General features: G+C 46.2%; 1 protein-coding gene across 1 annotated transcript in view; it reads left to right on the top strand.

Annotated features, from left to right (window-relative positions):
• Nucleotides 1–302: 302 nt before the first annotated feature.
• wdfy4 (WDFY family member 4) overlaps nt 303–19,712 on the top strand; it is a 48,289-nt gene continuing 28,879 nt past the window's right edge. Inside the window, exons 1-35 of the mRNA XM_083694588.1 lie at nt 303–543; nt 1,089–1,361; nt 2,441–2,552; nt 3,581–3,705; nt 4,243–4,371; nt 4,583–4,772; nt 5,833–6,022; nt 6,756–6,916; nt 8,159–8,391; nt 8,556–8,695; nt 8,795–8,916; nt 9,104–9,205; nt 9,386–9,576; nt 10,923–11,725; nt 11,798–11,888; nt 12,075–12,289; nt 12,409–12,500; nt 12,960–13,194; nt 13,493–13,569; nt 13,774–13,992; nt 14,126–14,304; nt 14,457–14,688; nt 14,875–15,026; nt 15,325–15,436; nt 15,533–15,723; nt 15,856–16,008; nt 16,128–16,201; nt 16,706–16,867; nt 17,040–17,131; nt 17,241–17,343; nt 17,548–17,750; nt 17,899–18,065; nt 18,811–18,930; nt 19,104–19,265; nt 19,511–19,675. Coding sequence (XP_083550714.1) covers nt 523–543; nt 1,089–1,361; nt 2,441–2,552; nt 3,581–3,705; nt 4,243–4,371; nt 4,583–4,772; nt 5,833–6,022; nt 6,756–6,916; nt 8,159–8,391; nt 8,556–8,695; nt 8,795–8,916; nt 9,104–9,205; nt 9,386–9,576; nt 10,923–11,725; nt 11,798–11,888; nt 12,075–12,289; nt 12,409–12,500; nt 12,960–13,194; nt 13,493–13,569; nt 13,774–13,992; nt 14,126–14,304; nt 14,457–14,688; nt 14,875–15,026; nt 15,325–15,436; nt 15,533–15,723; nt 15,856–16,008; nt 16,128–16,201; nt 16,706–16,867; nt 17,040–17,131; nt 17,241–17,343; nt 17,548–17,750; nt 17,899–18,065; nt 18,811–18,930; nt 19,104–19,265; nt 19,511–19,675 — 5,988 coding nt within the window. The 5' untranslated portion in view covers nt 303–522. The remainder of the gene's footprint in view (nt 544–1,088; nt 1,362–2,440; nt 2,553–3,580; nt 3,706–4,242; nt 4,372–4,582; nt 4,773–5,832; nt 6,023–6,755; nt 6,917–8,158; nt 8,392–8,555; nt 8,696–8,794; nt 8,917–9,103; nt 9,206–9,385; nt 9,577–10,922; nt 11,726–11,797; nt 11,889–12,074; nt 12,290–12,408; nt 12,501–12,959; nt 13,195–13,492; nt 13,570–13,773; nt 13,993–14,125; nt 14,305–14,456; nt 14,689–14,874; nt 15,027–15,324; nt 15,437–15,532; nt 15,724–15,855; nt 16,009–16,127; nt 16,202–16,705; nt 16,868–17,039; nt 17,132–17,240; nt 17,344–17,547; nt 17,751–17,898; nt 18,066–18,810; nt 18,931–19,103; nt 19,266–19,510; nt 19,676–19,712) is intronic.

Below are 19,712 nucleotides of genomic sequence, written 5' to 3'. Positions count from 1 at the left end.
CCAGACCTTAATCAATGCATTTATATGTAAACATTCAGTAGGCCTTTTCAATCACCTCGAGTTAATTGAGGTTTAGCAAAGTATTCATCACAGAAATGGGTTTGACACAGTGGGTAGGCTACTTCAATGCTACAGTAGGCTAAGGTAGCCACAGTTCTCTCATGATATCATAAGTCAGTGACAAACATAAGTCTATAAAAAGACACACTTCCTCATTAAAGTCAGAAGGGGAGGGACCCATAACTGGCAGAACAGTTCTTCACTTCTGCTATTTCCTCCTCGGAAGGGAACCACATGACTCGACCCAGCTGATGTAAGAAGTTCTACATTGTGCAAAGTTCAGAATGCTCTCTGCAGATTAGTGAGGGGCTGGTGGGTCTGTTTGGCTGTAGTAGTCATGTCTCAGCTGGTTAGAGACTGCATGTCCCACTGACATGGGAATAGAGAGAGGGTGAGAAATACCACCTTTTTGGATATAACAACATTGCCCACTGCTCCCTCTAATTGTCTGTGGACTCACAGATGACTCTCACACAACTACAGGTATGTAACTACTGTACAATGGGCCCTGTCTGAGACGGCTCATGTGCTCTCTGTGAGCTGTGACTAGATGGTTTATGGGTGATGTGTTTGGGAGAAGGGTTGAGGAAGTTAACTGTAGTTTTATGATACTATGCTGTGTGTGTGTGTGTGTGTGGGTGTGTGTGTGTGTGTGTGTGTGTTTACAAACATACACACGTATGTGATACAGTACTGTTCAACTCAGTACTTTTTATAAACTAATTCTAGCATGTCATGAAGGAGAGATAGACTACACATGTTGGTTCATTCCACACTTAGGAGTGTTCTCACAGAGCAACTTCAAAGTGAAACTGATTCAAAGAGATTGGAATGTCTCCTAGACTTTCCAGAGCACTTGTTGCTATTCTATTGTAATTGTCCACAGTGTGAGGGGCTGGGTGGGAGTGGTTAAAATGTTTCTGCTGTATCTAAACAGTATGAGGGCATTCATCTGACTCTCTTCCTTTCTCTAAACCTTTCTTCTCTCTCTCTCTCTCTCTCTCCTTTTCTCTCTCTCTCTCCTACAGGAGTGGATGGGTGACATGGAGAGGATCAATAAGGAGACAGGGGAGTTGAGTGCCTCGGGGGAGCTTGCCGTTTCCCTGGAGCTGAAGGGGGAGGCAGGGGAGAGTGGGGGAGTAACAGGGGCTGCCAGGGGCCCCCAGCTCCTACTGTCCCTCAGGGAGCACCTACATCACCTGGACACACATACACTCCTCCCCCTGGACCAGACACACACCCCGCTCCCCACAGAGCAGAGAGAAGAAGACCTGCTTAGAGTCCTGTCTCTTTACATACAGGTACAGTATAAGGGCTGGGTTATCCTTTACATACAGGTATGCAGGAGTGCTGGGACTGGGTGTCTCTCTGGGCTGAGCTTCCTACATACTTACGATACGAGTACGGTATTGAAGCTGGGGTATCTCTCTACATGCAGGTAGTGGGGCAGGGGTCTTACTACACACAGATATTATCATAGGTTAGATAACAGAATGCATGAGCAGAGTTAAGGTAATAGATTCTATTCAAACAAACCGGTCCCCAGACATCTCCTTGACAAGATAAAAGAGCATTCCATTTGACAATTTCATGGTATCAGCAGACGTTTGCCCTTTAACAGATCATGTTTATTCCCTGTTGATATCATCAGTCCATCTTAGCTCAGGTCACTCTCTCCCTAGTAATCAGAGGCCCTTGACTAGGTAAAATGTGTTGTGTCTCATATGTACTTCCTGCCAAAATGACAGTAGTATTTTAGTCTTAATGAACAGCTATCACTTGGAAAGTGCTTTAAGGTACAGAGGACACAGCCATCAGTAACTGATTGGAGGAACTACTCTTTCTTGTTTGACACAGCTGAATTGCCTTACAGCCCCTACCCCCATAGTGAATTCCAGCAGTGATCTGTGTGTGTAAGACCCATTGATCAGGCTTACTGCTGCAGACGTAATCAGTCTGTACACACACACACACACACACACACACACACACACACACACACACACACACACACACACACACACACACACACACACACACACACACACACACACACACAGACCTCATGACCTGCTCACTGGGATTTGACCAGTACATCAGCCTCAGGGAAGCTGAATATCCTCTTACAAAGTGGAGGGCATAATACAGAATTTAAATACAGTGTTGTGCATTTGTTCAATATGACTTATGCATTTAGTGTTGTGTGTTTGTGTCATAGTTATTTAGTTTATCTGAGCTTTCAGCCATAAAGAGATAACTGAAACCTGCACCTGTGCTTCTGTTCATACTTTGCTTTCATGTGTACCTTACCACTCCTATCCTAACAATACATTATTCTGCCATTAAACTGTCTTAACTCCCTGTCTGTGTCTGGTCTAAGGTGTGTGAGAGCAGTGGAGGGGCCGAGGCCCTGGATCTGAGAGTGCTGGCTTCTCTTACAGCTGAGATGATGGTCTCCAACATACACAACAGACTGGTAGAGAGGCCCGCTGGTATGGGACTGTACACTTCCACCACAACGCCCGCACAAAAGCACACACCCACCCATTGCCTCAAGCTAGTGACATTTCACTTTAAAGAACAACTACCCACCTACGGTACACTCAATACCCCTGGGCATAAATCATGCTAGGAAATTGGAAGGCTGATTATTTACAGGCAATCTGCAGGATGGGAGGCACTTTTCTTTTTAGAGAAGTAGATACACCACTTCTGTTCTTCATTTAGCTTTTGGTCGTGGTTCTAACCCTCTGTGCTTTATCCACGCCTCCTTTCACTCAACAGAGTCAGACACATATGCACACACATAATCATCCATCTGCTGTTTATATTGCTTACTGCTTATACTGTTCATATTGTTTATACTGTTTATACTGTCCATACTGTATATTTTTTAGTACTTCTATTTTATTTTAATCTATTTTAAAACTTATTGTATTGTTGCACTACTCTGTGGCACTGTCACTTTTGCATTTCACTGTATACTTGTATGCACGTGACAAATAAAGAATCTTGAATCTTGAATCTTTATGGTTTAATGGATTAAAAGCTCAGTATTTGTTAGCAATGCTTTATATAACTACTCATAAACTATCTGGAGAGTCATGAGTAGAGAATGCCTCAGAAACTCAATCAACCAGCAACAAAAAATAAGAAGAAACCTCATAATCTCAGTGTCTGAGATTAGAAACTGAGAGTAGAGTTAGAGGGAAAGGTGAAGAGGACTCTTGTGTTATATGCAACAATCCACTCCATTCCATTCAACACTCAATTCAGGCTCTCACATAATATTTTTGAAAGAATTTTGTAACTCAAATGTGCTTTTAAAACATTACTAAAGTAAAAAAAAAAAAAAAAAAAAAGACTAAGTGCGAACCAGTTGGGCTTTGTTTTGAATGATCCATACATTTGGTAATTCACCTCACACACCGTGTGTGTTTTTGAAGTATGTGTTCTACAGTGTGTAATTGATAACCCCTGACTTGTCTGCGCCTCCCCCCACCCCCCACCTCCCACCCAGAGGATGCTCGGTATGAGGTGGAGCAGTTCTTCCTGAGGAAAGAGGCAGAGACAGACTGCAGAGAGACGGACAGTGCAGGATGGCTTCTGCTAAAGACTGTATCTCTCCTGACAGTCAAGGACTCTGTGAGTTGACATGTACAATATCAAACATGGTATTCTAAACATGTGAGGAATATGTCTCATCCTGACTCACAGGAATGTAAAGGTTTATGGTTGAATAGGCTCCCCGCCTCTCTATCTATAGCCATGGTGAGCTATTGTCTCCTTCCCTCTTGGGATTCATTTAGTTGGAAGTGAAACCAGCTGGAACTCCCCTCACACTGTGTTGTATTGGTTAAATGCATTAGTCTTGGTATTCCCCTCGGACAGCACCTTGTTTGCATATCATTCCACACTTGTAATCAACATCTTACTCTAACTCAATTGTGTGTCTATGCTTCTCTTGTTGTCCTGTCACTGTAGACACTTGAACAGTGGCCCTGCAGTCACGGTTTTTATTTGCACAGGCTGACATACAGTAAAGTGGCTACACTCAAAGTCACTGCGTTTGCAGTCCAAGAAGTGTATATGATTTATTAATAACTGTATGGTGGTTTTCTTTCTCTAGGAAATAAATTCACAGTTACACAGCCAGGTTGTTGTTTTTCTCTCTCTCTGTAGCAACTGTTGTCATGTGTGAAGCCAGGCCTTCCGGCTGCTCTGGTGAAATGTCTGTACCTGCTGGTGTCTCTGCCTGCCAGGAAAGAGAGCACAGGAGGAGTGGAGACCTTTCAGGAGCTACTCATACAGGTGACTACAGTACACCTCCTCTACCTACTGCTTAGTTACCCCATACCTACCAATGATCTCCACTAAGCAATGTTTACTTTCTGAGGTGTTCCTCAACTATAAGACCAAATTGCTATGTTCTAACCCTCTCCTCTCCTTGCCTATTCTCTATCTCCTCTTCTGTCTTCTCATCTACCCCTTCTACTGTTCTAACTCCCTCTCTCCCCACCAGGTCCTGTTGCAGCTCTGTAAACTGCCCACTTGTGTGGAAGAGATGGTGGAGACTCAGGAGCTGCAGTGCCTGATCATCGCGCTCACATCGCTCTGGGACCAGACTAGTGCCCTCTGGAGGCACCAGGCCTCATGCGTACTCAGGGCTGTCTCTGCAGCCCAGACACGCAATACTGTCCCCAACCTGCAGGGTGAGCTGAATAGTGCTTTGAATAGTGGTGTTTGTTCCCACCCAGCTCTAACACATTTCATTCAACTTATCTTGGTCGAACACCAAGTATACTAACATTCGATATGGACAGAATAATGTTTCTCAGAAGACTGAATGCTAGAGCACTGTGGTTCCCTTAGTGGGAATTATTTGTGCAGTCAGGATGTTTTCCTGTATCAGTGATTTTGTAGAGTTTGCCAAAGAGAGCCAGTAGTCAGTCACCAGAGGACACATGTGGAGTGTCACATGATATCCAATCAGCTCTCATTATCCACTCAGCTGTCCCAGTGCACAGAGCACAGGCAGTCTGTTTTAGTTTGTTTTGGCAATGAAAAGTGGTTTATCTTTGTCGATGGCTGGAAAAGTACGTGGAGAAATTATATGAGGTAATTAAATAATATACAAATATTTATGGCTGTTGCTGAGACAAAAGCATTGATAATGCTTTGTCAACCCTTCCAACAGTCAGTTGAGAACATGAGTCTGTTATCAGTTTATCTGAATTGATGTCTCTGGGGTAAAGAGGAGACAGTGGAGGGGGGGGGGGGGGGGGGGGGGGGCGCTAAAATCAGTTCACTATGTCTCACAAGCAGTGTATGAAGCTGTGACTTGGTATTTTGTTTCTTCATCACTATGTAATGTATTTCTGGTGAATCTGGCAACTAGGTTCTTGCCCTGTCCAAAGATATTAGTCATTGAAGTTGTGTGTCTAATGTCCCATTATGCAGTGCATTTCAAAACAATCTGAGATGGTGGGTGTCATGGCTTGTTGATTTGACATGGAATGACCCTGGTGCTATGTGGGGAATGTGGCCATGAGGTCATGTTATGTAGAGGTTTGACTGCCATGTTTTGGATGACCTTACTCTGTGGTTCCCATACTTCACTGTGTCTTGTTTGTCAGCTAAGAAGTGTGTGTGTCTGTGTGTGTGTGTTTTATGTGTGCGTGCATGTGTGCATCTGACATGCGTACTATACTGTACACTGTAACTGTTTCCTTCCCTGCCTCCCCTCTCTCTCTCCCCCCTCTCTCCTCTCAGCTAAGAACTGCATACGTATCTGTATCCAGAACCTCCTGCGGATCAGTGAAAGTGTCCCAGGGCCGGTGCTGGCCGAGGTGGCTGTCACTGTGTTTAGTTTTGTCAGAGACTCCTACCCCCTTAACCCAGCCCTGTTCACAGAGTTTGAGAACAACGATGGCTACACTGTCCTACAGGCTATTATGACACGGTAAGTTACACCGAGGGGTGAGGAGGAGAGGGGGGGGAGAGAGAGAGAGAGAGAGAGAGAGAGAGAGAAAGGGAGAGGTACTTCTGGAGAAGAGCAGTGGTATGAGAGGGAGAGAAAGAGACAAAGAAATGAAGGACAACAAACAAGAAGAGAGAGAGAGAGGAACTCCTAGCGTTGGTTAATATCTTTATGAAAAGCACAAGTCCTTCTCAGAATAAAGGTGCGTGCAACAGACTTAATGTAATTTTAACACCTCAACAATGTGTCTGCTTTCAGAGATGTGGCCACAAATAACCTTTTTTTCTTTCTTTCTCTCTCTCTCTCTTCCTGCCTCTCTCACTCTTACTTTATCCCTCTCCTAGGCTGTCTCTCCTATACTCTAAAATGGCATCCTCTCCTTGTCTCCTCTCCTTCATCTGCACTGATCTAGAGAAACAGAACAGTACAATAAGTTAATGATTGAGGCCTACTGGGAATTTGCTCATACCTGTTCACTGCAGGAAATGAGACGAGGAGAAGAAGCCACTTGCCCCCTCTGTATCTCTCTTCCTCTCTCTCCTCCACTCCCTGTCTCTTCCCATACCTATCTATATCTCATAATGAAGATCTGTAGTGGGGTGTGAGACTGCATGTACATGCAGATATTTACTAATTAGATAAATATTTACTAGTTTGAGATGTCGCAATACAAACAAATGAACCAGTACTACAGCATGATTATTCTCTTCCTCAGTTGTGAGCAGGGTGTAGGTGTAGAGCAGTTCCGGCCTGTAGAGGACTTGCTGGCTCTCCTGGCGTCTCTCAGCCTGTTTGGGAAGGTTGAACTGAAAGTGGCTCTGTGTGTCAGCAACCCTCAGCCCCCAGGCTTCAAGTTTGACCCCTCACTCACCAAAGGTATGTTAACTCTAACCCTAACACTGAATGCCTCCCTCACCCCTGTACCCTCTCCTCCTGCACCCCCTACAACCCTACCCCAATCATCTATCCCTAGCAAAGGTGTATGGGTTGATAGCGATCCTGAATGCCCCCCCCCCCACACACACATGCACACACACTCACAAACACTCCTCCTCTAACCCCACCCCCCATCATCCCACCCTCTATCCAGGATAAGGGGAACCTGAGGCGATTATGTCTTGGATGATGAAGTAGAGGCTGCTCTCCTAACTGTGTTAGGACGCCCCGCATTCACTCACCACCAGCCTACAGCTACCAGCCATCTATCACCTACACACACACACACACACACACACACACACACACACACACACACACACACACACACACACACACACACACACACACCTCCATTCAGCACCAGCATATGGCAGCTCTCTACTGTATAACACACACACACACACACACACACACACACACACACACACACACACACACACACACACACACACACATATACACATGCCCATCTATCACCTAGAGGAGCAGCTCTCTTGCCAGCGGATAGAACAGAGTCTGTTTTAAGCTGATCTTATTTGGCTCTGATGTGATTTTGATCAAGGGTGAAAATTAATCATATTACCACCAACCAATTATATATATATATATATATATATATATTTACCACAAACATCGGTATGTTTCTGCTCCAAAATCTAAGACCCTCTCAGAATATTCTGACAACGTTGTGAACCAAACTTTATCAGCACGAGTGATGATGTTTTTCTCCTGTCATAATACACATTCGATTATTTGCTTTCAATCAATCTATGTAAGTGTAACTTGATTCACTTGTGGAATTTCTCAATTTCAATGTGTTGTACGTTGAATGTTGTTTGTGATTTAATCGTTCTCCTTTCAATCCTCGCTTCATTTGACTGTCTGACCTTGCAAAAACTAAATATGATAAATGGTGCCTAAAACAAAATGTTTCTTTAGCTGAAATTGACCTATATGTAACAGTTACATTAGAATTAGAATTCCTCTGTGGTCTCCATTCCAGATGAACTGTACATCTCAGAGTCAAATAACAAACAAAGAGGCGTTCCACTTCTGAGTCTATCACAGCCATGCTTGTCTGTAGCACAAACAAAGCTGAAGAATGCTCAGTCTATGCTCAGTCGATGTGTGTGATGGCTGCACCTTCGAGTTCATTCTCTTCCTCCCCTGTGTCTCCAGGCTTGGCTGTGAAGAACCTGTCAGCGTTCCAGCTCCTGCAAAGTTCCTTCCTGCGCTCGGAGGACTCCCTGCTCTGCTGCCAGATCCTCAGGACCATCCAGAGCGTGTGGGAATGGGACTGCGCCAACTTCTTCCTCCTTGAGTGGACTGTCCAGTCACTTGCCCAGCTTGCTGCCTGTGTGTGGCGTAAACCAGCGCCAGTACACAGACACTTCTTCTCACTGCTGGATATGGTATGCAATGCACAATGCACAACTACACACACACACACACACACACACACACATATGATGCTGGCTAGTTCCCTGGTCTCTCTCACGACATCATCTCTGTTGAATCCTGCATTGTATCACTCTAGTGTGACACACTGACTATTGACACAATGTCTTTCCAACAGGTGGTGTTCCAGCTCAACTACATCCCCCACGAGACCCTACGTGCAGTGCAGGGCGTGCTGAAGCAGGGCTGGGCAGGGGGCGCTGCCAGAGGGGTGGCAGGGGTGGAGTTTGAGGTGGCAGCTCTTGACTGTTTCCACAGGTGAGTGGACACATGTAGCAATTTGTGTGTGTGGTTGGTTGGGGGTAACTCCTTTATCTTGACTGAGATATAATGATGTTGTTTTCTACTGCTCACCAGGCTGACAATGCGCAGTGGTCTCCTGGCGGAGGTGTTGAGTGACGGGGGCCTGCTGGAACTCCTGCTGGGAGAACTACGCAGGAGAGCCAAGATCCTCAGGAAGGCTGGGGTGTCACAGACAGGTAGCCTGTGAAAGGGGTCTCAGCCAACAATCCCAACACTGTGTGAGGGTTATAGTTGGGGTTACTGTGCAGCTTTTGCATATTTAAAAATCCTGTTTAAATGTTCCGCTTGATTCAGATCTTTCATCTCGGAACCAGTCCTCTTGGTTTAAACCCTGAAAGTAGACCTGTGCTCTCTCCATGATAGATGTCCAGGATCAGTCAGGTGTGGAGGACAGTGAGAGAGCTCTCACCACTAGCATGCTCAACGTAGTGGCAGCACTGACCCTCCGCTCTATCAGAAACACAGGTACACACTCACCTCTAACCTCCTTCTTTGGATCTTCATTGTGCCTCTCTGTCTACAAAGGCCTATGTAACACTGTAGTAGCCTACATTAACTGTGTGTGTGTGTGTGTGTGTGTGTGTGTGTGTGTGTGTGTGTGTGTGTGTGTGTGTGTGTGTGTGTGTGTGTGTGTGTGTGTGTCAGTGTCAGTGCGGGACCTGGGGATGGTTCCCTACATTAAGATCTTTCTGGATGAGGAGCAGTATCGAGGGCCTACCCTGACTATCCTGGAGCAGCTGTCTGAGATCAACCCTGAAGAGTTCATGAGTACAGCTATAGGAGCACTCTGCTCATCTACACAGCAAGAGCTGGGTTTAAAGCAGGACCTGCTACAGGTACACACTCTCACACACACACACACACACACACACACACACACACACACACACACACACACACACACACACACACACACACACACACACACAGGTGTGAAGCATTGATTTGTGATGAATGTTTTATGGATTGTTGCCAAATACGTTCTGCTACAGCATAAGGGGAAATGTAAGCCTTGTAAACGGGCCTCAACTAAGCTGCAAATGTAGTTTTTACATCTAATCTTAACAAATTGTAACGTAGTTAAAACATAATAAGCTAGTGAATTTATTATCATCGCCTCTGGGATCCTGATTGCATTATGAAAAAATGCAGATTGATTTGCAAATACAGGTTTAGCTGTTAACGCTGGTGCGATTTCATTACCTCACCAGGCTTGTGCTGTGGCACTCTGAAGATTATGACCAATATCAGATCAGTGAATGTGAGATAGATCTGATTAGGCCTAACTGAGTTATACACTTACTGTACTGTACTGGACGTGTACATTTTTATAGATTGGAGCGCTACCTTGCATACAGTCAGATGTAACTGTGTGTGGGTATGTGTGTATTTGAGTGTGTGAGTAAGCTATGAGGACTGTGTGCATGTGTGCATGTGTACGTGCGTGTGCGCGTGCGAGCGTGTGTGTGTGTGTGTGTGTGTGTGTGTGTGTGTGTGTGTGTGTGTGTTTGTGTGTGTGTGTGCGCTAACTCAGTTAAGCAGGTGGCAATGAGATTGTCAGTGACCTAGGTTGGCGTGTGTTCAGAGCCATTGTGATTACTCCAGTTCCCGTTAATCAGATTCCCCCCCTGCATTCTACGACACATATTACCTATCTGATGTATTAGCTGGCTAAATTTAATCAAGCTAATCCGATTTCGCTTAGCCCTCAAAAAACGGTTACCAGAAATAATTCATGATTTATTTATTTACTGTATTTATGTATTTGCCTATTGTTCATCAATTTTACCAGCTTGTTGAAACTGACAGAAAATAACAATGTAAGAAGTGGAAGTGAATTTGAACATAATCTTCAAATACAATATTGAGGTTATCCATATGACTTCTGTTCAGTTATGTATCACTAGCATTGCTTTGTTGTCATTGGCATATGTCACCGTCTGTGTGTGAAGACTCCGGCTCTCTTTCCTGCAGTCTAAATATGTATGTTTGAATCCTCTGTCAGTCTCCACAGAGGGTGTCATTATGCTTTGATGAAGGTTAGGATGATGAAAGCTTGCTATGAAAAGCGTCAGCAAATGGAACATATTTGAAGGGATCAAGTTGCCATCCAGAACCTCTTTTCTTGATATAAGGGTGTCAATGTGTAAAGGTCTAACTTCTCTTTGGTCTCTGTTTCCAGTCTGTGTTGAAGGTGCTGGAGAGTCCCAACAGCTGTGGGGCATTCAGGCGAGCAGGGGGTTTCACAGGTCTGCTTTCCCTGGTGGTGGACATGGAGGGGGCTCTCTGTGACCCTCCCCAGGGGGATGTGTGGCTGTCCATGGGGCAGCAGGGGGTACTAGACATTCTCCTCCTCACCCTCCACACCCTGACCCTGGCTGTGCACGTCCATCCCGTCAACGCCCACCACTTCCAGACAGACGGATATTACGAGAAGCTGGCCGAGGCCCTGCTACAGCTGGGCTGCTTCCAAGCCGAGGGCGAGGGGCCAACTGGAGGGGACCTGGGGTTTATGGGAGGCACTGGGGGCCACAGTGGGGCTCAGACTGCGGGTCTAGAGGGTAGGTCGACTGGGGGCCTGGGGCAGAGAGGGAATCAGAGGGACATTGGGGACAACCGGTCCCATGGGAGAAGCTTCCACCAGTTTGTGGAGCTAGCTGAGTCTGCTATACCACCCTCCCTTCAAGCCTCTATCACCTCAGAGTCCCCCCTACCCCTCTCTCTGCATACCTGTATCAGGCTGCTATCCTACCTGGACCAGTTTGCTACTGGGACCTACACTGCTCTGGAGCGGATGGGAGGGCTGGGGGGTGAGGAGGAGGGACAGGACCAGGGGGTAGGGGGAGGGGGAGAGAGGCTGCAGATGGCCTCTCCTCAGCCAGTCCAGCGGGTAGCGGATCAACAGACACCAGAGGAGGATCTGCAGGGGAAGGCCAGGAGCACAGCATACAGTATCTCTTCTGTCTGCACAGAGTCTAACTACAGGTGAGTCTGTCTTAGGGGTGAGGTGGGGAATTGTGTTGTAATCTATGTGACCGTGTGTGTTGTTGTCTTCAGGTTTACCTGTGATCATATGATAGTGCACCCCGGAGCAATCCGAGTCATCATGACCCTCCTGCCAACAGTGTTTACTGCTGAAGACCCACAGGTACCTCGCTTTGCTGTCAGTTAGTTAGTGCAGTCAGGTGAAATAGCTCTAGTGCACACTCGACATCACTCTGTCATCTGCAGGAATCCATTCAGTTAAATTCAAAATATACTTTATTAAGTGAGAAAAAAAATGAGATTAATTATTCTCTCTCTCTTTCTGTCTGTCTCTCTTCCTCTCTCCCAGCTCTCTGTGGAGGTGCAGTCTTCGGTGGCACACCACATCCAGGCAATGGTGAAATCGGAGAGCAACCGTCAGATCATGTGTGAGGGGGGGTTGGTGTCCCCTCTGCTGACCCACTGTAGGAGCATACTGCTCAGGCCAGACCACCCCCTACACCTGCCTGTCACACGCATCCTGGAGAAGCTCTCCTCCCACGCCATCACACACTCAGACCTCAGGTCAGATTCATATCGAAGCACCAATTTTCAGGACTATATTGGGATAAAAAAAAAAAAAAAGATATTGTTCTTAAGCATGTGAGATGTAACAAGTTTGATTCTGTTTTCTGGTTTGTCAGGAGGTTCCTGCGCTTGGGGGATCCTCTCATGTGTTCAGCTGACAAAGTTGCCGCCCCCTCTCACTCACAACGCCTCTCTCCTGTCCCTGTTGGTAAAGAGACGTTTCTCTCTGACCATATTAAAGGTGCAATCTGGGATTCAAAAACAACTAAGTGGTCACTACGGCACTTTTTTTGGTAAACAGCTGAGGGATGAGGCTGGAGAAAATTCATAGACAGAGCTGGATGCAGACAGGATGCAAGGACTGACCATCCATGAGATAAAAATGATTGTTTTAACTGTATACAGTCTTTGTTTACAATTGTATTGTTTACAAACAATGGAGTAAAACAATTTTGGGTTCTGATGGGTTAAGACAGTTGGACTAAGATTATGAGGCATTTCTAAGTTATATTATTCAAGAATCAATGGCTATATCATTCAAATCCAAATGTCCCAGGTTGCCCCTTTGAGATAATCCTACCCAATTTGTTTTACTTCTTTTGACATCCTACTGGTGTCATATTGGACATGTGGGTATTTTTTATGTCTCACTGCATCTATGTTCTAGACCTCAGCATAGAGGGAGCAGACAGTTCCACAGACGGAGAGACAGGATCCTCCATGAAGACATTGAAGCGTTCCTTCAGCTTGCTGAGTCAAAGTGTACACCCTATTGGATCCCCCCTCCCCCTGCACCAGATCATCAGCCTGGTCTCCATGACGTCACCACGGAGCTTCAGACCCCACAGGGTCTCCGCTTCCCCTGCCTTCGTAGAGTTTGACATGAGCGAGAGCGGCTACGGGTGAGTCCACTGCACTGGGCCAGGGTGGGGGGGTAAGTGGTGAGTCCACTGCTTCTTGAGGGCTGGGTTCTGAGTGAGTCCACTGCTTCAGAAGGGGGTTAAACATGAGCAAGAAAGGCTATGGTTGAGTCCATTAGGGCAGGGACTGACATTGATGATGGTACAGGGACCTGTTTCATCTGCTGTAGAATATGGTTTTGGTGAAATCAAATGAGAGCCACAAGAAATACAGCAATCACTGTGATATATTGTATATTAGTATTTGTGAGCCATCAACAGTATGTGTGTGTGTTTGCAGCTGTTTGTTCCTGCCCTCGCTGGCCACAGTGAAAGGGGTGAATGCTGACTCCATTCCCACAGGGGGCATAGGAGGAGGTAAGGGGCGGGGATTCAGTCTGAATGTTTTACATGAATGTTAGACATACTCCTTGTTTCACTTTTATGTATATCTTTGAATGTTGCAGTCCACATATTGTTTTGCTTGCCATGTTTCTTCCATCTCCCTATTATTCAACTGTATCTCTTCTACATTCTCAATCTCTCTCTCTCTCTCTCTCTCTCTCTCTCTCTCTCTCTCAGACTGCCGTGGTTTTCCTCCTGCCGCGGGGCTGTCCTATTCCTGTTGGTTCCTGATCAGCCGGTTCAGTTCGGCCTGTGATTCCCATCCTCTCCGACTCCTGTCCGTGGTCCGGCACATGTCCCGGGCCGAGCAGCAGTACGTCTGTTTGTCCATCTCCTTCTCAGCCTCCGATGGATGCCTGGTCATCTCCACTGAGGAGGAGCCCTTTACTTTCCTGGGTGAGAGAGAAAGGCTGTAGTCACACTAGCTCAAATGCACTTTACACTAGCTGACTAGGGAGAAGGCATTGATATGAATATTGCTATAGATGTATTGATTTCTTGACTGATTGATTGATTGATTGCTGAACAGATATGATGGAGCCAGAGATGCGTACCGCCAGCCCTCTCCCTGCCTCTCTGAGGTTTAAGTGCTCCAGCCTGCTGGTCCCAGGTCAGTGGCACCACCTCACCGTTGTCATGGCGAAGGACGTGAAGAAGAGCTGCAGAGTTACAGCCTACCTCAATGGGAAGATGGTGGGAGCCGCCAAGGTACAATAGTAGGAGAGAGTGAATGATAATATCATAATGGTTTAGAATGCTGTGTACAGTATGATCCCAGCAGGAAGAAATAATGTGAAGAGGTGTTAAATGTTTGTGAACTATATGAGGCGCCAGTGGAACAGTACCTTTTTACTTTGTAGATGCGGTACATCCAGCCATTTCCTGGCCAGTACGTTTCCATGGATCCCACCGCAGTGACTGATGTGTGTGCTATCATCGGAACACCGTCTGTATGGAAGGAGCACGCCGCGATGGTGTGGCGCGTGGGCCCTACCTACCTGTTTGAGGAAGTACTGAGCCCCGAGGCTGTAGGACTCATCTACACACAGGGCACAGCTTACCTGGGCAACTACCTGGCTCTACGAAACACAGGTGTGTGTCTGATCTGTTCAACTGAGGAGTTGATAAATGCACTTTATTGTGTATAGTTTTGTCTCTGTCTTCTCAAGACCTTTACTGGAGCATTGTTTGAATAGCTGTATCTGTTAGCTCTCAGTGTAGCATTGTTTTAATCAGTCATGTAGTAATTTAGCTGTATTTCTGTACCTGTTTCTCCAGCCCTTTACTCAGATGCAGACCCTCTCCCTCTCAGGCTGGTCCCAGAGGAGAGGATCTCATTCGGCATCAACTCTGCCGTAGCAACAGTAACCACCGTATCACAGATCCGAGATGACTTCAATGAGGTGGACTGCCGTCTCATCGCCAAAGAGGTATGGAGGACCCAGGGCTAAACTTACTATGTCTTTCTCTTCTGATTTCTAATTAATTTGATGATGTAAGTGAAGATTAGAGTGAACAACCAAGGACTGTAATTGCTTGGGTTGTTTCCTGTCTTTGCCGTTGGCATACAGCATCATTTGCTTTAGTTGAGATGATCCTCAGGTTGTTCCTTTGTTGTGGAAGTGAGTGTTGAGATGATCCTGTGTCCTGCATTCAAGGAAAATTAATGAGTGAGGTGAGATAGTCCTGTGTTTTTCTTTTTTTTTTTACATGTGTGTGTCTTCTCAGATGGAGATCACGTCTCGGGATAACTCCACCCCAGTATTCTTGGCTCGGAACATCAGCCAGCACCTGAGTGGCACCGCCCGCACCATAGGAGCTGCCCTCATCGGTCATTTTGGTAAAGATGACTCATCCCTTGAGAATTGTTCATCAATGTTTATTTTAAACTGTTCACTGGCAGTTTAAACATGTGTTGTGTTGCTGTGTCTTTCAGGCGTGAGGACGTTTGCTCCTAGCAACGCTGCCAACGGTTTTCTATACGTCGGCGGGCCGGCAGTGATTCTGAGTCTGGTTGCCATGGCACAAGATGATGGTTCGCTGTATGCAGCGGTGAAGGTTCTTCTTTCTGTGTTGGAGACTAGTCCCACCATGCTGCAGGAGATGACTCGCATCAGAGGGTATAAGGTAGATAGACCCTGTCTGGACGTGCAAATAATGATACCTCTAAATATACATTTAAATTGTTATTATAATAATTGTACTTGTACTCATGATTCATGGTCTCCTTCTACCTTCCTCACCTCTCTCTCTCTGTAGCTGTTGGCATTCCTGTTGAAGATGAAGTGTGTTCTGGTCAGCAGCAGGACATTCCAGTTGGTTCTGTCTCTGTCTGGCTCAGTGGAGCTAGGATCTGGATCCTCCTGCCTACAGAACCGACTGGCCTTCCAGGCCCTCCTATGTGACCTAGAGGTACACTACACCCAGTCCCAAACCAACCCCTAGACCCTTGGTTTATTCCTTCACACTATCTTCAGTATCTGTTGTTGTCTAATACTGGATCTTACCTCTCTCTGCTCACTGTCTTCCAGATGTGGCAGAACACTCCAGATAGTTTAGACTTGTCAGTTCTGAATCATTTTGCTGAAATCCTGAAATCATCAAGGTAATGAGCCGTCATAACAAACTGCACTGCACTAGTACTATATATAGTCGGCTGTATGGAGATGGCATGAGGTGGCCTGGAAGAATGGAATGGAAAACAATGTAATGATAATGTGATATGCCTATGAGATCATGAGACTTGTGGTCCGCCAGAAACCACTTACAAAACATGCTAAAATTGGAACAAGAGAAGTCCTGTGTGTACGGTATGATCTACCAACAAAATGAGTTGCTGCTATACCAATGTACCTACACCATCTGTGCCACCTACTGTAGCTCATGAAAGGATAAAGTCTGTCATAGAGCCTAGAACATCCGCGCAGAACTCTTTCATCTTTCAGTCCCGCCATAGTCCCGCCTGTTCTCCCTGGCTTTTTCGTTTTTCCTCCACCATGACTTCTAACAGGCTTCATATTATGGAGATATATCTGTCGTAGATTCGGTGTCACATATTACTCTGGTGTTTTTTTGCCTTTCCATTGTCCCCTCTGTCTTCCCTCCTCAGTGGTGAGTGTGGTAACGTGGAGGTCATGCACAGCCTGGGTCTGGTGCCTATACTGTTCTTCCTACTGGCTGACCCCTCGGTGACCCCCAGGAAGGTGACAGTCATCGCCTGCGTCATCACACGTCTGCTGAAGAGACACTTCACCTCTACAGACATACGCAGGTACATAGCGTTCTGTTGACTTGGTAACAGGCATATCAACCTCTCTGTGCTGCTAACCACTGATTCATTTTTAAGAAGTGCAGTTATTGGGACAGCTACTGCTCTTGCTTAAGGAGTAAGTATGTTAGTATGTCAGTATGTTTCATTTAATTGTGTGTCTCCATTTGTCCAGACTTGGCCTCTTCCTGGTTTACACACTGCCTCCCACTAGTGTGAGTGAAAACTCTGGGCTCTCTGATGACAGTTTTGACGAGGATAAGCTAGGTACAGCCCCTGATATTGTATGTGTATGGTAACCCAGTTGTGTCTGTCCTGCCTGCTCTTGATAAAGTTTATGAATGAATGAATGAATGAGTGAATCTCCCTCCTGTAGCCCAGAGCTCTGGTGCTGGTCCTGCCAATCCAGTGTGGATTCGTAACCAGCTACTACTCTCTCTCTGTGACCTCATCAGCCCAGACAGTCCCCTGTCTGCAGAGTAAGTACCATAACACCTGGGATGGCAGAACCCTCGCCGTGGGCTTAACATGGGGTTTAACTACCCTAGCTACACAGAAAAGCAATGTTGAATGAATAGGTTTTGATTGTGAGCTATATACTAGTAGTCTGGACTGTTTAAAGATAAAGATTTACAATAAAGATAAAGATGCACAGTAATGGTGTTCATTTTATTTTATCCCAGCCAGCAGAAGGAGTTGTTCCAGACTCTGGGCAGTGATTGGTTCCTGCTGTTCCTTCAGCCTCAACTGCACCCATCCTCCCTACAGCTTGGGCTCCTGCTCTTCACACACCTCCTGGCCAATCACAGTGAGCGGAAAAGGTTCAGAGAAAGTGTGTCTCCAGGAACCCTCTTGGAGAGCATGGAGGAACCCTCTGCCATCATGGGTACGCTTACAGATGTGAAGAAATTATTAGAGATGCATGAATATAGAGCTCTGTGTACCTCTCTATCTACACACTCATCAGGCTTAATGAATGCACAGTTTTCGTTGTTGAACTTAACATTCACTGATGGTTTCTGTCCATCTTTTAGACAACCTACGGGCCAACTCATGGTCAAATGAATGTCTGAGTGCCACGTGTCCAGGCTTCGACGTGCTGCGAATGCTGCTGGTCCATCAGGCTCACCTGCCTCAGGTGTATGGAGCACTGGCTGCTCTGCTGCTGGGGAAGAGAGGCCACCACACACCTCAGGGACAGGTACTGAAACTGTATGGGTGAATCCCTTTAAATGTGTGGAGGGGTGAATCCCTTTAAATGTGTGGAAGGGTGAACTAACCCTTTAAATGTGTGGAGGGGTGAATCCCTTTAAATGTGTGGAGGGGTGAATCCCTTTAAATGTGTGGAGGGGTGAACTAACCCTTTAAATGTGTGGAGGGGTGAACTAACCCTTTAAATGTGTGGAGGGGTGAATCCCTTTAAATGTGTGGAGGAGTGAATCCCTTTAAATGTGTGGAGGAGTGAATCCCTTTAAATGTGTGGAGGGGTGAATCCCTTTAAATGTGTGGAGGAGTGAATCCCTTTAAATGTGTGGAGGAGTGAATCCCTTTAAATGTGTGGAGGGGTGAACTATCCCTTTAAATGTGTGGAGGAGTGAATCCCTTTAAATGTGTGGAGGAGTGAATCCCTTTAAATGTGTGGAGGGGTGAACTATCCCTTTAAATGTGTGGAGGAGTGAATCCCTTTAAATGTGTGGAGGGGTGAACTAACCCTTTAAAGAAGTGGTTATATGTGGGCATGCAGATTACTTTTGTTATGACAAATCTATGGACCCAGAGAGTAAGCCACCCATGTATATGTGTACTTGCAAATTAGCATCACTGAGTACAGACCAATGGGAGTGTTAGGTTATGTTAGCATGCTCGGAATAGCATGCCTGTATATGCATGTAGCTGGTCAAAGCCATCACCATCATCTTCCTCCTCCTCCGTGGTGTCTTCTGCAGGTGGATCTTGATGAGGTTCTACAGGCAGTGATTGTCAGCCCTGCAGACCTTCCTCCTCTGCAGCTATGCCCCGAGGCTGCAGCCATGCTACTGGAGCTGATCAAAGTCATCATCACACCGGTGAGTAACCAATCAAACAAACAAATAACTTAATTTCATTCACAGCCAGTCCATGAAAAAAATCCGAATCCGCACACAGGTATTCTTCTTTGTTTTGTTTTGATGTTCTCTTTATACTTTCCTACTGTCATGAGACATTTGTCAGAGTTTAGCTCTCTATCCTCTCTGTGAAGCCATCATCAGGTGCTGATGCCTCATGGGAGTTGCAGTTCCCGGGGAGTGTGATGCAGTTCCTGTGTCTGCTGCACAGTCTCCGCCCCCGAGACCCACTATGGGCGTCACCAGAGTTCCTCCATGCACTCGCTAGTGCTGTGTTCCCCCTGGACTGCGCTGAGGTGAGGTTGTTGTGGTGTGTCTGTCGGTGTGCAACTTTGTGTAACTCAAAAGTCATGTCTTCCCTCCCTGGTCTCCTCCTGTTCATCTGCACTGATCTGAAAACACAGGTAGAGGAAAGAAACATGGAAGATGCCCTCTGGGAGCTGGAATAGTCATCGACTGTATCCAGTGTTTTCAGATCAGTGCGGACTATTTATTTAGACTATTTAGAGGCATGTAACCACAATGTCTCCTCTCCTCCCAGGCTGAGAGGGAGGTTGATTCCCTGGAGGAGGGGGAAGCTTCTTCACTAAGGGAGTATCACCCAACCAGGAAGCAAGTGTGTGACTTCATCCGTATCCTACTGATGGACAGCCTCATCAACATCCCTGCCAGAGACCATACACACCCTCTACTACTGCTGCTGGAGGTGAACACACACACACACACACACACACACACACACA

The sequence above is a fragment of the Argentina silus genome, assembly GCF_951799395.1.
Source record: "Argentina silus genome assembly, chromosome: X".
In the NCBI taxonomy this organism is placed as follows: domain Eukaryota; kingdom Metazoa; phylum Chordata; class Actinopteri; order Argentiniformes; family Argentinidae; genus Argentina; species Argentina silus.
Note: the sequence above shows the minus strand (reverse complement) of the source record. Positions and strands in the feature narration are given on the sequence as shown.